Here is a 17,427-nt window from a genome sequence, read left to right as displayed (position 1 = left end):
ATCAAAAGTAAGCAACAGTAGGATGCAGTAGATGTAAAGTGCTAAGCAATACCCGACATTACCCATTCAGAGTCAACGCCCCACCTTGCCAACAGGTGCAGAGGCTTCCTGTATCCCAGCATTGGTTAAGGTTCCTGATTGTCAGGATTAATTCTTTGACTCTCCTCCTTAAATTAGAATTAAACTAATTTATTATTTTTTATTATGTGATAGATTAAATGAAATGACTAAAGTTTACCTCCCAATGACTTTCTAATCATCATTTCCCTCTTTCTGCAGCATTACTGCAATTTCCCTTGTCACCCAGGCTCAAAACCTGAGTATTATCTTTGGGATTTTTCTTTCCATTGCTCTTATCCAGTTAATGACCATATTCTTTTGATTTGATCTCCATCCCATAAGTCTCTCTAGTTCCACATTCCTCATGCTATTCTAGCTCAGGCCTTCATAATCCTTCACCTATCGGCAGGGCTGTTCTGTCTCTAAATCTTCCCTGAACTCAAGTCTGCAGCTGCTACAAAGTTCATCTTCCTTAGGCACATTGCTAATCCTATTACTTCATTGATGAAGAGCATTCAATCGGTTTCTACCATTACTAAATTAAATATTGTTAAAATTTAGCGAGTTTTAACACTCAAGACAAATCCTCTATTTAGATCTCCAGAACAACCTATCCCTGAAGGTGCTCTATAATTAAATTAGTAAGGTATCATATTGAATAAGTTTTTATCAAAAATCCATTTATATCAAAAACTAAAATTCAGACAATAATCTTGAACTCCTGACCTCAGGTGATCCACCCACCTTGGCCTCCCAAAGTGCTAGGATTACAGGCGTGAGCCACCGCGCCTGGCCCTGAGACAATAATCTTGATGTGGTTATTATCCTATGGTAAAGAGAACGTAATTTAAAAAAAAAATTACTTTGTGTTTTTTTGCTTTATAGGCTATAGAAAGATGAATGTGATTAACTATGTCTTTACTGATAATACCAGAGTATTAGGGTTTGAGGAACCATTTGCGATTTGAGAATTTCCAGGGCCCATATACTAAGTGAAGAATCCCAAGTTTACTGTTACTTCTGAATAATGTGGAGATATGAAATAAACCATGTTCTCAATAATTCATATTGGGATTCTTGTGAATTCTTTTGGATAATTTTGTCTCTAATTTCCCTTTCCCAGTCAGTCATTGCAATGAGGACTATTCTGACTGAAAGAGCAAGAGAGGGGATTTCATTATCTCAAGTAGGTAACTAGGTTTAAAAAATATATATGTACCTAAAATATGTTAAGAGCAAGAAGAATGTCAAGATTCATCATGTGTCCACTCTGTCAACCCAGCTCTTTTGCCTAGCTGCTCTGTGGATGTAGATTCCCCTGCCTTTCATGGGAGTGCAGGCTGAACATCGTGTGTCCTTCACTCCTCTTGCCATCAGGGGACAAGTCTCAGTAATGTTTTTGGATCTATTCTTTGATTTATATTCCCATTGATACCTCATAACTTTTCTTTAAACTTTTCCAGTATTTCCAAAAATGTTTCTTTTAGATGATTGTTTGGAAATGCAGTTACGCTTTTAATTATAAAAATATTTTTAAAGTTTAATTTTGAAGTAATTTCAGATGTACCAAAAATTTGAAAAAATAACACAACAAATTTTTGTATATCTTTCACCCACATTCTTCAAATGTTGGCATCTTATACAGCCACAGTATAATTATAAAAAACAGGAAATTCACATTGGCACAATACTGTTACCTAATCCACAGACCTTATACAACTTTCAACAGTTATCTCATTGATGTCTGTTTTTTGTTCTTTGATTGCAAATTTTATTAGTTGTCATGTTTCCTTGGTTTCCTTTAATCTGGCAGAGTCTCTCACTCTTTGTTTTCCTTGAGCTTTTTTTTTTTGTTGTTAACAGCAGGATTTCTCAGGAATTTTAATATGCTAATTCACATAGTGAATCTTCAAGAAGTGATATAACATGATGCTAGTCAAACTCATGTCACTGTGAAGCCCTTCTTGAGGTTCAATTTCTGGGACAGGCATTTCCAGGATACTCTTGTTTCTGCCTATCTGATCCACCCTGCACATGCCATTCAGAATAGCCTCCTTCCTTCAGGATTCTGTATATGTCACTTACGTGTTTACAAGCTAAAACATAGCTCTTTATTTGACTTACTGCAAAGGCCCAAAGCCTTAACTTGACATTCAAGCCCCTTCATGATTATCCTCAACCTTTCTTTCCAGCTTTAGGCCACTACTTCTGTGCACTACTTACTTTGCTTAAGCCGAAGTGCACTGCACTCCTTATTCCCCTGATTTCTCATTTTTATTTCTTTGCTAATGCTGTTTCTTCTGTATAGAATTCCTTTTCCTTTCTTCCCATCCAAAAGTAAACCTCTTAGGTAGACGTTAAATATCACAACTTTCCTGGACACTACTTCCTTCTATGAATTCTCATGGCACTGAGAAATAAAGTTTAGAACTCTATTTTCTATCCCAAGTTTTGGCACTTTGATTGCCGGCCTCATCCTCCTTAGTAGACTGGAAGGTACAGCAGGTAGGACCATGTCAGTTCAACCTTTTTCAGTTGATCTCCATCCTTGCATCCCCAAGCTCTTGGCACAGTGCTCTTACAGAGTAGGGGCTTCTGAGTATGTTTCTCTGAATGAATGAAACTGCCTGTTTTCATTTAGAAAAAATATAAAAAGTGATATAAAATTTTCTTGATGAAATCTATGCAAAATTTGGTAATTTCAAGGAAGATGGAAATGTATTTGAATGAACTCTTGTTATTATAAAAAGCTACTTTTGTCAACCTAATAGTTACTCGAACCTAAGGCTAACGGTTAAAAATCTGCCAACATCTGAATAACATTGAATTATCCTAAGTAAAGCACCAATAAAATGAGCTTTCTTGCCTTTAATATTTCCATAAGCCCTCAGTCACAATGTTTGTCTTAATTATTAAAAAGATCTCAGATTTTCTATATTAATGGCTTTTGTGTTAGATATGATTTCTAATTAAGTTTTTCATTTCTGTGATGAAACAATATTTAAGTCTACCAAATGTCATAATGCACATGTGCCTTTAATAATCAATGTGTAGGAGATTATTTGAAACTAGTATGGCAGTAATAATTTACGAAGACCCACGAACATGTCTGTCTGGGGTAATCACGAGCATGAGGGCTCAAGAGACTGAGTTCTGTTGTTCAGCGATGGCATGGAATTTGTGACTGGGGTAACTGACTGACATACAGAAAAAAGAACTAATCATATGCATACTGTTATGAAGAATGTTATGGTATAAAAGGAATATAAGCTCTAAATGTTCATATGCTTTCAATTGTTAAAAGCCACAGATGCTGTGGACAAATGATAGATAACCATAATACTGGATTTATATAAGACCAGATATATGTGTAAAAGCTGTCAGTTGCTATCTGTAACCCAGATGTTTCCAGAAGATGGACATCTGACATTATGTAGATCAAATATACAGTGAATTGCCTAAATTCCTCTTAGAATTTATCAGTGGCAAGGTGAAGGCTATCTAAATTTAAACTTCAGTTCTGATAATTCTGCTAAATATTGTACATATGTCTGTGACAGGCACAGATATTAAAAGTAAACATATGATAGAATATTATTCAGCCATAAAAAAGGAAGTTCTGATACATGCTATGTGAGTGAACCTTAAAAATATGTGCTAAGTGAAAGAAGTCAAACTCAAAAGACCACATTATGTGGTTTCCTTTATATGACCTATCCAGCTCAGGTAAGTCTATAGAGACAGAAATTAGATTAGTAGTTGCTTAGAGCTGGGGAGGAAGAAGGCATAGGTTGTGGGAGTTGAGGGGTGGTGCTTTCTTTCCAAGATGATGACTATGCCTTAAAATTGACCATGGTGATGATTGCACATATCTGTGAATAGACTGAAAACTATTAAATTTACACTTTAAAATAATGAATTGCATGGTATGTTAATTATATTTCCATAAGTCTGAAAATAATGTATGCACATTTCACCAAGAGAGTATACTGCATAGATATGAATACAGAGAAAGAAATGACTTAAAATCACAGCTCACTAAATGGACAATTCCAAGCCCAAATAATTTGACTAACCAGGTGTACCCTGGCTTCTGAATACAAATGTTTGTGCCAAAACCCTCTGAATGTTTTTGGCATGGAAATTCTTCTCACACAACCATAAACCCCTCTCAATATTGTGATGATTCAATAAATGATTCTTTGGGTGAGTGTAACTTTAGATAAACTGCTGCTTTAGTTTTCTGAGGATGGAGCAGAATACAGAGACCAGAGATGTTGTTTGGGTAACAACTCAATCTAAATCTTTAATAGTTCCATCTAGTTCATAGAAGCAGCTCAAAATTTGGTATGGGCAGAAGCTATCCATTTTATATAAAAATATATTTTTCTGGGAAAAGGGTAGTTCTGGGAGGTGTTTGGGACAGGAGAGGTTGGTCATAATTTATTTCCTCTAACCAGCCCCTGGAAAGTCCTAGCAAGCAAAGAAGAGGAAGAAAAAAAGAGTCTATTATATTTATCATTTGACAAATGTTGAAATAATCCATTAAAAACAACAACCAGAAAGGCTCTTCTGTTGAGAGATGTTTTCAAGGGTGAAAGGAAACATTTTTAACTATTTGCCAATCTTTTAACTAGTCGACATAATTGTACCTTCATTTTTACCTTCTAATAGTGGAGCTGCAATTAAATCCCATCAGTCCAACAGGAGCTTTTCATCGGTTTACAGGGCTGACAAAGTTTACCCCAGAACTCTGCAAGGTGCTGTAAGGAGAAGTTCTCTTTTCTCACACGATGAGAAATTGTCTGCCTGGGTTTGAGGTCCACCTTCACTCACATGCTGTGGGATCTTGGGCACATTTTTTAACTTCTCCATATATCTCAGTTTTCACACCTGTAAAATGACTACACTAACACCACCCTCATGGGTGATTTTGAGAATTATGCGAGAATTATGTGAAAAGCACAGAGAGCAGCTCCAAGAGCATACTGAATAAATAAATGCATATATTAACACAAAAATTAAAAAATACTTTTAACTATATTTACACTTTTGGAGAGGTACAATTAGTAATTGGGACGTATTTCAAAATTTCGGTTTCACTTATCTTTTGACTTATAATCTTACACTCTGTGAGCATGTTACTGAAGCAGCAATAGTATTGTGTGCTCTGTCATTGTGCAATTTACTCCATAAACAGATGAATAGGTAGCTATGTAACCTTTGGGGAACAGAGATTCAACAGAATACCTTGTGGTCTAATGTTACTTTTTTCCCTTCTCTGTTGAGTTTTAATTTATCTTTAAGCTGAATGTGTCTGATATGAAGGGCAGAGAACAGTGATGAATGTTGATGTGAACAGAGATATAATGCAAAAGACGTAGGGATGATGGAAAACCAATTCTCACAGGACCCTAGCTCCAACCACAGTGACAACCTCCAAAGATGTTAAAGAATGAGATCTTTCACCTATTAGATATGAGGGAGAATATATTGACAATGAGGATTCAAGACCATATATGTGTAAAATTAGCTGCAAAGAGAAATCAATAAGGTGAGTTTTAAAAATCTTTTCCAAGTTTAGAGATTAGGATTTTTCTCTAGTTATAAAAGCTCCATTGTGTGTGTGTGTGTGTGTGTGTGTGTATGTGTCTACTAATCAACATGAGCATATAAATCCATGTTTGCCAGTAAATAACACTGAAAATTAAAAAGGGCCTTAAATTGCATATTGTTATTATTGACTTATTAACCCTAGAACTGGACAGTCCACTGAAATGAAATATTTTGTAGTAACTAAGATTTATGAGTGCCTCTAAATGATCAAATAAATATTATGAGATTTAGGATTGGTTGATAATTTAAGAAAAGCGACTATAATAGCTCTTCTCCTGTTCTGTACAAATCAAATCTAAAAATATGATAATTAAACTGTGTTATTTAAAATATCATACAATGTGTAAAAACATTTTTTTGGGAAGGCATTCTGCATCTTTTTGTATCTAAACTTTCTTCCTGGATTACCTACTTGAATGGTAAAAAGCCTTTTCATGTTTTATATATGGTCTTAAAAGTTTGCATAGTTATTGCTTTCTATTCATCAAGTTTGTGTACTATAAATTGTTATGCCATGTCTTTAATTGCATATATTTATACATATCCAGATTTGCTGTTATAAATAACATTGAAATGAACATAATGGAGGTAGCTGTTTCTTTCTGTTGAACTATTTTCTAAGAAAGTCCATTGAGCGGGGTTACAGGACCAAAAGATATGGGCATTTTAATAGTCTTTGAGACAAAGACTGCCTCTACCAATAAGTGAATTACAATTCTATGTAATATTATCTTTAAAAATTGCTAAATTAGTGAAAGCAATTTTTCAAAGTTAACTCACATGCATCACGTTACTATCAATAATTATATTTTATACCACATTGTTTATAATTTGGATGGTTTTCCCTTGTGTGAACACATTTGTTCATATTGTTCATTGAATTAATTGCTAAATTTTGATTGTTTTAGTACTAATGTAAATGAACTCATCGTGTATTATGAATAATGACCCTTTCCTTGCCACATGTGATACAAATATTAAAGTTGCTTTTTAATTTCAGTTTTGTAAGCTTTCATGTTTCAGATGTTCGGGTGCTAAATGAGTAAAATACAGCACTGTAGAATGACATTAATTGGTAATAGAGATTCTTTCAAGCAGAAATATTTTATTCATATTCTCTAGCAGAAAAAGGAACTGCTATACTTGTGTGTGTGTGTGTGTGCGTGTGTGTGTGTATTTTCTCTTTAAATCTGTAGTATTAAAGTCCCAGAGTAAGAATGTTGATTTAAAAATACCTAAACTATAGTGCTCAAAATTTAACTAGACATAGTTTTTAATTTTCACCAGAAATTGTTTTGAAACCCCCCTTACTGGAAGCAAAGTGACTAATGCAGTCTAAACTTGTTAAAATAACTCTCGAAATAAAGAACATGTGGAAGAACAAACTCAAAAAGTTGCAACCTTGGAGCAGATTGACTATCCCTTTTCCTGTAGCTAGGAATCCTCACCAATCTAAACAAACAGCGTCTGCATCAGAAATAATTTGACAGTATGTTTTCTGGATGGTTTTTATCAAATGGTATAAAATAAAATCAAGACATAGCCTCATTAAATTATTTCCAATTTAAAAAATTACATACTTTGGGGTTGTATATCTAAAATTCAGAAAATATATACAGCAATTTACTCAGTAACTATGAAAGAGTGGCTGCTGTGAGTTCAGTACAGCTCTAGGTAATAGGGATATGGGATAAATAAGAAGTTAAAGTGTAGCTTTTAGGAGCATACTACTAGCTGCTGACAGCCTACTGAAATCTTTGTTCCACTTTATTCCATTGTAATAATTCTGAGATTTTTTTTTCACAAAAATATGAGAATATATTCAGTCCACCAAATACTCTTGTGGGGCATAGATAGAAAAGAATTCTGGGAAATCAGATTGAGGAAAATACATACATATTAAGTAAAAGTTCAGCTCTCCTAATAGGGATATATGATTGCTGTGTCCTATGAAGATCCCAGGAATTATGTACTCATGCAGGGAACGGGTGTCAGGTGTGAGAATTCAGTAGATGGAGTGCTACCAGAATGGAACACTTCGGCCTTCAAAAGAAGGACCAGTCTAATTAGGATAAGGACAAGCACAGAGCAATGTAATAATAACATTAGTAATAGCAATACAAAACTAATATTTATTGTGTGCTTCTGTGCTATGCACTGCACAGAACATTTTACTGACATTTCCTTAACTTCCCAGATGAAGCGCATCTTCATTCTGGCTCCTACATCTTCTCCATGCATTCACCCCTGCTGGTTTTTCTCAGTAGACTCCTTTTGTGTTCACCCATTTCAGACTTTGCAGTCTCTTGTTTGTTGATCATTTATTCATTCAAGAAATATTTATGTGCTATCATTGTGCTACCTACTGAAACCACAGACATGAATAAGTGAAAAAAGAACACGATTCTATCCTGCAAAGAGCTTTCCTTCCAGTAGATAGAACAGAGACTCGATGATTATAGTGCACTCAGGTGTCAGGGCAGCTAGCACAGCCTGAGTGAGTGAGGACCAGGAAATGCTCTCAGTAAGACACACACACACCACACACACCACACACACACACCACACACACACACCACACACACACCCCCACACACACCGCACACACACACCACACACACACCACACACACACACCACACACACCACACACACACCACACACACACACCGCACACACCACACACACACCACACACCACACACACACACCCCCCACACACCCCCCACACACACCCCACACACACCCCACACACACACCACACACACCACACACACCACACACACACCACACACACACACCACACACACACACCACACACACACACACACACACAGGTTTTTAGTATAACACTGTGTATAATAGTTGTATGACATATGATTATAATATGTAACACATACTATCTATATATTATACTAGCTATATTATATATACACATATATACATAGGTTATATATACATCTGAAGTTATTTTCATATTTGTAGAGTTAACAGTCCAAATGTCCATCAATATATGTAATAGGAGAGCATTAAAGAAACAATGATACATTGAGTGCTGATATGGAAATAGCTACAAAATAAATAATAATAAAAGGAAAGACTCAGAAGAGTGCATATCATATGCTAGCTTGTGTGGGGAGCGGATAAGAATATATAGTCGCATTTTCTTACGTTTGCATAAAGGCACTTTGGACTCATAGGCGCACACAAAAAAGAGTAAAACAGGATGCCTGTGGGAAAGTAGAGATGGGAGAACCAGGCATATGGGACCCAAACGTCGGGCAGAGGTTTTTTTGTACATTTTTATGTTTTCAAACAAAGTAAATGTATTAACTATTTAAAAAAACTAAATGACCATATCCTGAGGTGTTTTTGGGAAAGAAGTCTGCTAAGGGCCAGGTGGATGAGGAGCCCAGCTGGGGTAGGAGGGAGAAGGCACTTGAGGGAGAAACCATTCCATGCAGGCCGCTGCCTGAGGAAGACGCGGGGAAGGGTTCTTTTGCACGATGCCAGGAGGGGAGGGTGGGAGTCAGGCCGGCGCAGGTTGTGAGGATCTCCCTTGCACAGTAGGGAATTCCGATTTTACCCTGAACGTGACGAGTATCACTGAAGGGTGAGCAGAAGGAACATGACTGATTAGATTTGCGCTTTGTGGTCATCGTACAGGGAGGAGGCATGCATGACGTGTAGGGCAAAACTCAGTAGAGAAGATTATTTAGGAGGTTACTGGCCAGCTTCAGGTGAGAAGTGATGAGCATATGAGCAGAGACAGGGCAGTGGGCACTGAGCGGGGCACTCATCATCCCTCCGCCGGATTCTGCTTGTCTTTGACTTCTCCCCTCCAACGTGGATTGCATTTTGCTACTCCCTCCAGTACCGTCCACAACCTTTCTATGGATTCCCCGCGGATCTTCAACTTGGTGTTGCTGACAATTCACAGGAACTCTGCTTTAGGATTTGGTGACTTTAGGGCAACAAGAACCTTTTCTGGGCCTAACCCTTTCCCTCTCCTCAGCCTGAGCACCTGGGGAGGGGAGGAAGCAGGTGGCGTCCCCCGCCCTGGCGTGGCGCAGGGACGGGGGGCTGGCGAGAGCTGGGGGCCTCTGCACCCGGGCACAGGCGGTTGGGAGCAGGGATGCTCCCTGAGCCTGGAGCGACAGCCTCATAGGAGAACCCTGACCTTCGTCGCCTTTCTGAGTTCAGTTATTGTATTCGTTCCCTCAAGCATATACACAGTCTGTGGAATGCTTATGACAGAGGTGACTTTTCCAGTTCCAAGTTCCACTTACATGGGGCCCTTGCTCAGGCCACACTCACAGAGAAGCTATGTCTGTGGGCAAAGCACTCAAATACTTCCCTCTCATTTGGTGGAGAGCGGCTCCCTGAAATCACCTTCCTGGCCACATCCCTCGGCGCCTCTGTTAGGTTATACTAGACATTTCTATGTGTCCAGTAATTAAAGGGGTAACTCCCTCCAGCAGAGATACCGAGCCCCTGCCCCCCTTCTCCAAGCTGCCCCTCAGTTTACTTGGTTGACCACACCCCTTCAGATGTTAAATATTGTGACCATCACCCCTGATTTTGAGTAATAAAGTAAGCATTTCAGCACATATTGGCCAACAAGAAGGATTCTCCTAAATCAAATGTTTTAAAAGCACAGTTCTGGCCGGGCGCGGTGGCTCACACCTGTAATCTCAGCACTTTGGGAGGCCGGGGTCAGGAGTTTGAGACCAGCCTGGCCAAATGGTGTAACCCCTCCTCTACTAAAAATACAAAAAAATCAGCTGGACATGGTGGCGTGCGCCTGTAGTCCCAGCCACTCAGGAGGCTGAGGCAGGGGAATCACTTGAACTCGGGAGGCAGAGGTTGCAATGAGCCGAAACCATGCCATTGCACTCCAGCCTGGGCAACAAGAACGAAACTTTGTCTCAAAACACAAAACAAAACAAAAATTATAATAATTGTAAATGTAACCACATAAAATAAGTGACAAATACAAGAAATCCATACAAAAATCAATGACACCACTAACACATAATTGGATAGTTGTGAAACAATTTCATGATATATTTTAATACGAAAGCCTAAAATATTAAAAATCTTGTCTTGCAGGTGTATTACACAAGAAAAGTAAGGGAGAAGCCACTAATCTTTTATTTCTCAAAGGCTAAACAGTATAGAGCTATGTGTGCAGGGTGGTAGCTTTGAATGTTTGCTAAAATAACACATGGATAAATTCATTTATAAGTGACAAGTACTTTTAGGTGGCAACACATACAATTTATTCAGAATGCCCTTTAGGGAATGTTTTTATGTGACAGTCCAGCTCCTTATCAAATAAATAGTTGCTGTTCATTCGAACTGGAGTTACTATGGGGAAATGGCTATTGGATTCCACAGTGTTCTGCTGTATTATAAAGGACTGGCCATGCCATCACTACACAAAATGGTTTAGAAATTTGCTATAATTTTTTTTAAAGGAGAGTAATCTGTTCACATATGAAAGATTTTAGAAAAATATTTTCATTATTTAAGATAATTAATAAAAACTGTTAGTGTCTAGCATAGAGTAATAGAGTTATTTTATAACTTAAAACAGCCTACACATTTTTTAAAAGAAAATTTGCCTCCACATTGTTTCACAACAAAAATTTAAACATATATATTTTGCCACAATTTTATATGTAATGGCTACATTAAAGATCAGAGAATAAGGAAAGACTGGTAAGCATATATTGATGAGTGACTATATATTATATTTATACCTGTAAATATAATTGTAGAAACCTAGAATGATGAGATTTTTTATTACATGTCTGAAAGGAAATTCCTTGCCATCAAGGTGCAATCCCTGTTTTTTGAGTTCAGAGTCAAATTTGTCTGTCTTTGAACAAGAACCCTAAAAGATCTTTGATTTTTGTTTTATTCAGATCTTTATTCTTTCTAGAAGATTGTACTTCAAACATGCTCTAAAACATTTTTTTAAAACTTGAGACATGCAAATTAAAGAACAGTAACTAGTAGATTGAGTAAATGAGGTAAGACCACTACATTGGTGGCCCTAAAAAAGCCATGCCTCCTTGTCTTCTCACCTTGTGATAGCCCCGTCTCACAATGACTACAGGCTGGGTCATAGATTTGCTGTAGCCAATGAAACAATAGCAAGCGTTACTCAAGTAGAAGCTTGATAAATGGTCTCGTGGTGGCTTCTCCTTTTATTATCCAGCTACCTTGTTGCTTGAGAAACTGTCTATATTTTTTTTGCAGAAAGAGAAGCCATGTGCATGTGCAGGAGAATGGGGCCAACAGTCAGCACCAGAAATGTGAGTGAGGCCTCTTTGGACATTCTAGTCCTAGCAGAGCTGCAGATTGACAGGCTCACATCAGTGACCCTAGCCAATACTGTGTGGAGTTTTGAGGACCTTATCTAATACCACATAAAGCAGAAGAACTATCTGGCCAAGATGTGCCCAAATTCCTAATGCACAGAACTCTAAGTAATAAATTAATATTGTTTTATGTAATTGTATTTTGGAGTGGTTTGTTACATAGCAGTAGATAATCAATACAGTAAGTGATAGCAAAGATTTCTCAAAGATTTTTCTAGAATTAATTCCAAGCTACCTTCTTCATTGACATACCACTCAGATTTCTGTTGTCTATTTATTTACTATGGAGTGTGTGTCTCTTATTCCTACTAAGCTAACCAGTGAACAGAACTGAGATGGTTGGTTTATGTAAAGAGCAGCTTGAGAATGTCTTTACTGAATATTGACTCAAACTACATGGTAAGTCCTTTTTGGGTCTCAAAGGAACATTCTTGATGACATTATACATCCTTAAATTAATTCCACTCCTCATTGTGATCAAACTGTGAGTGGGGCAGCCTGGTGGAAGGAAATTTCTTTTAAGGAATTCCTGGCACACAAACCTTCTGTGGACTAATCACATAATTTCCTTCTTGTTTCTGTATATGGAATTGTATTCTAATGCCAGATTTTAGGCACTAAAATGCAAAGAGTCTCTGGTGGGATTCATTTTTTAAGAAACAAATATTTGAAATGTAAGGTTTATTAGACAGAATAAGCCATTGGCTCTCATCCTTCTTTTTCTGAAATTGAGGTGCATTAGTAGGAGAAGGCATTAGCAGAAGAGCCTGAGGTAGCTAAGAGAAAAGGGACCACTTCTGGTGGATTGTGATACAATTTCATTGAATGGTGTGAATTGTATCTCAAGTTAGAAATGCTTCTAAAAGATATAGGCATAGGCAAGGACCTCATGACTAAAATACCAAAAGCAATGGCAATAAAAGCCAAGATAGACAAATGAGATCTAATTAAACTCCAGAGCTTCTGTACAGCAAAAGAAACTATCATTAGAGCAAATCAGCAAACAACAGAACGGGAAAAAATTTTTGCAATCTACCCATCTGACAAAGGGCTGATATCCAGAATCTACAAAGAACTAAAACAAATTTACAAGAAAAAAAAAAAACCCATTCAAAAGTGGGCAAAGGATATGAACAGACACTTTTCAAAAGAAGACATATATGAGGCCAACAAACATATGAAAAAATGCTCATCATCATTGGTCATTAGAGAAATGCAAATCAAAACCACACTGAGATATCATCTCATGCCAGTTAGAATAGCAATCATCATTAAAAAATCTGGAGACGACAGATGCTGGAGAGGATGTGGAGAAATAGGAACGCTCTTACAGAGTTGGTGGGAGTGTAAATTAGTTAAACCATTGTGGAAGACAGTGTGGCTATTTCTCAAGGATCTAGAAATAGAAATTCCATTTGACCCAGCAATCTCATTACTGGGTATATACCCAAAGAACTATAAATCGTTCTACTATAAAGACACATGCACACGTATGTTCATTGCAGCCCTGTGTACAATAGCAAAGACCTGGAACCAACCCAAATGCCCACCAATGATAGACTGGACAAAGAAAATGTGGTACATATACACCATGGAATACTACGCAGCCATAAAAAATGATGAGTTCATGTCCTTTGTAGGGACTTGGATGAATCTAGAAACCATCATTCTTAGCAAACTGACACAAGAACAGAAAGCCAAACACCGTATGTTCTCACACATAGGTGGGTGTTGAACAAAGAATATGTGGACTCAGAGAGAGGAGCATCACACACTGGGGGCAGTTGGCAGGGGTATGGGAGAGACAGCGGGGATTGGGGAGGGAGGGAAGGGTGGGGAGGGATAACATGGGGAGAAATGCCAGGTATAGTATGCACCTAAAGTAAAATAAATAAATTAAAAAAAAAGAAAGAAAAAGAAATGCTTCTAAAAACAAAATGTCTAGTTACCAAGAGAAAAAAGGTGTAACCTGCCATCAGGTGTACTAGTGGTACCAAAATTGCTGCTATTTCTGTTGTTGAAAAGATGTTCTCTGTGTGTTTATCTGTGGCACTGTCTACCAGGGAGATGTGGAGAAAAAAACGCCAATAAAGAAGAGTTCTGATCAGAAAATGACACAAAATTGACACTTACAGAGAGTAGTATTTGGACGGCACTGTGGATGACCTCCAGGTACTGGAAGTCAACGATGCAGCCTGTGACAGAGACGTACGTGTAATCGTCCATCATGCCATGGGCTGAGGGAGGCAGCACTCTTCTGACACAGCCAGGCCCATGTTCTCTCCACCATGACCGATGGACAGAGATATTGAATGTCATTAGATCCGTGTCCTAGGTGGGAAGGAAACAAAAGAGCAAAACGAGACAATTGTATTACATCACATCTTTGACTTTGACCTTAGGAAGAATTCAGGGTGGATGAAATTGCTACAATGATTTCAATTTCACGTGAAAAGACAAAGCCATAAGTGGCTGCATGTATTATATGCCTAAACTATTGGGTTGTGATTATTCAAGGTGGAGATACAATCCTTCGATTAATATTAACATTTTAAGGGTAACACACATTAAACAAAATCCAGAGATGAGATCTTCCATATACTTTTATTTAAAAATAATTCCTACCTGGAAAGTTTTTGGCTGCATTTTCTTGTTGCTACATCATCGTGAATATCACTATCATGGGCAATATATTGTTGAATGCTTTATGGCATGGTAGCTGTTGTTCTAAGTGAATTTCACATATTATATTCTTGAATGTTCATGCAAGTATTTTTATTATCAACCTAATTTATAGCAGGCCGAATAATTTTCTCCACCAATGATACTTAGCTTCTATTCCCTGGAACTTGTGAATTTTACCTTACAGGGCAATAAAAGGACTGTGCAGATATGATTGAATTAAGGGTCATGAGATGGGGAGATTATAATGAATTATCTGACCGTACCTTAAATGAAATATTCTTAGAGAGTCAGAGAGAAATTAGACACAAGGAAGAGGAGGCAACGCCAATGTGACCATAGAAGCAGAGACTGGGATGTGGCAGCCAAGGATTGCTGCCAGCCATGGACAGTGGGAAGAAGCAAGGAAGAATTCTCCTCTAAAGCTTCAGAGACAGCATGGCCATGCCAAGACCTTGAATTCAGCTCAGTGAAGCTGATTTCAGACTTCTGGCCTTCAGAAGTGTGAGAGAATAAATTTCTGTGGTTTAAGCCATCAGTTTTGTGGTGATTTGTTGAAACAGTCAGGAAAAACTAATACAGGTGAGGAAAGTAAGTCACAGCGAGGTAACTTAATTTGTCCACGGTAGCACAGCTATTAGTGGTAGAGCTGAGATGTAATCCTGTGCAGTCTTTACTTTCAGCTATGATGTGGTATCCTATCTTACTTGTTGTCTTCCACCTCTGAAGTCCTGATCATTCCTTATACCCTCAAGAAAGCCAGGTCCTTCCTCTTCAGTTGTTTCAAGAAAATTGCACCACAGTCAATCACAAGAACAAAGAAGACAAACCTTAACTTTTATGTTTTAAAATATACTTTCAGAGCTCTTCATGGAAAAAAATAGTCTGGCTTTTGATCCTTAAGAGATGCCCTTTAGTATTTCTGGGGTGTTAACATATGAAGAACTAAAATAATAATGTTTTGGTCATAAACAATAGATTGAAAAGAACAGATTAGGAACCAGGGCTTTGACTTCTGAATAAATCAAAGACTGCAACCACCCATGTGGTTCAGGAAGAAGAAGAAGGAGTGATGGAGAGAGGCCAAAGCAGTCCCTGGGCCAGGATGCTGCTCTCCAGGGCAGCTGAGGACGCAGGAGCAGAGTCAGCTTTTGTTGATTTCCCAGCCTCCACTCCCTTTAAGAGTGAGCTCTGTCTTAGTGTCAGGGGACCATGTTGGAGCATGATTCATATGTGACCTTTGCTGAGAGGTCCAGAGGGTGCCCGCAGGCTATGCAGCATAACTGAGGCACATTTGCATTCCAAGGTTACTTTGAGGACAGTCTCCACTTCAGTGGCCAAGGATACTCCTAAATGCCTGAAATTGAGGTTGGAACTCTGAAAACTTAGAGGAAGCTAGTGAGAAATGGAAAGCCTTGAACTTACACATGGGTGGCACTGAAAGTAACCAGGTTGGAGCTCTCTGAAAAGGACAGTGGGGAAACCCTCCTTTTACACTGCTGTACATGGTAAGTGAATCACAAGGGTATTAAGATTCCCAGTGCATATCAGTAGGCAGGGTTGCTATACAGTTTTAAATTTTCCTCAGTTCAAGGAATTCAAAGTACCATTATAAGTACGCCTCAAATTATATCAATAATAAAACATGCTACACCTTTTTCCTTTTGGTTGTTGGTTTGCCATTCACTTACCTTCACAGTTATAGCACTTTATTGATAATAAAACATTTAGGTCATTTTTTTGGTTGTTGGTTTGCTACCTGCACCATTTGCAGTTATTCTCTGAAGGGAAAATATTATACAAAAATAATTGCTTCAACTACTGAACTGAGTTTAATGAAAGGCAATTTACCTGCATGCAAACTTCGGAGATGCACACTGATTGATCCCTTTTCTGGTCATCAGATTTAATTTCTTGCAGTTAGATTTACTCACTACAGAGGAACTATGTATTATTTCTCATCTTAATAGAATTCACTAGGTTCAGGATGAACTAGCATGATCTCGAAATTCATAGTGACTTCTATTGCTTAAGCATTCTTACCCAGTGACCTTTCCTATTGCAGACTGTAAGTTCCCTTCAGTATGACTTTAACTAAAATTTATATTATACAAATAAAACAAGAGTTGATTTATGAACTAATCATACATATTTGTTACACTCATAAAACCTTTCAGCATAGGTCTCACTAAATTTGTTGGAACTATAACATATTTATAAACGGTACTATTCCTTGCAGTGACTGTATTAAATTTGAATGAGAATATCAATAACGTCAAATTATACGTCAACTAACTTCTTAAGCTTTTGTTTGGGGGCTTAGAAAATGACACTCCAAAATATGATGATTTGGCATGCTGACTACTTTGAACCTGAAGGACAATGGAAGAGCCTCAGAAGCAAAATCTCGTTGTGACCTTCTTCTGCCCTTCTTTCTCCTGCTTTTCTTTCTCCCTAAGACAGGCTATAGAAACTAGAATTCCTCTTCTTTAAGAGAGATCATAGAACTAGAACCATTCTCCCCCACAGCCAGCCATAAAACCTAGAAATATTACTCTATCACCTGACTTTCTGTGTAAGAGCTAGGAATAAAGAAATTATCTGACCTACCTTGTCTTAAAAGTAGATCATAAGACTGTTACTCTGGAAAGATCTTACCCTATACCCAGGAAAAAGAAATGT

The 17,427-nt window shown here is 37.8% G+C and overlaps 1 protein-coding gene across 1 annotated transcript in view; it reads right to left on the bottom strand.

Moving 5' to 3' along the window:
• The window catches only part of NKAIN3 (sodium/potassium transporting ATPase interacting 3), a 621,971-nt gene that overhangs the window by 141,248 nt on the left and 463,296 nt on the right, over window positions 1–17,427 (bottom strand). The window contains exon 4 of the mRNA XM_064384233.1: window positions 14,197–14,394. Coding sequence (XP_064240303.1) covers window positions 14,197–14,394 — 198 coding nt within the window. The remainder of the gene's footprint in view (window positions 1–14,196; window positions 14,395–17,427) is intronic.

The sequence above is a fragment of the Aotus nancymaae genome, unplaced genomic scaffold (assembly GCF_030222135.1).
Source record: "Aotus nancymaae isolate 86718 unplaced genomic scaffold, 86718_ANA_hifiasm-v0.15.2.pri h1tg000036l, whole genome shotgun sequence".
Lineage (NCBI taxonomy): Eukaryota > Metazoa > Chordata > Mammalia > Primates > Aotidae > Aotus > Aotus nancymaae.
This window is presented reverse-complemented; position numbering and strand designations above follow the sequence as displayed.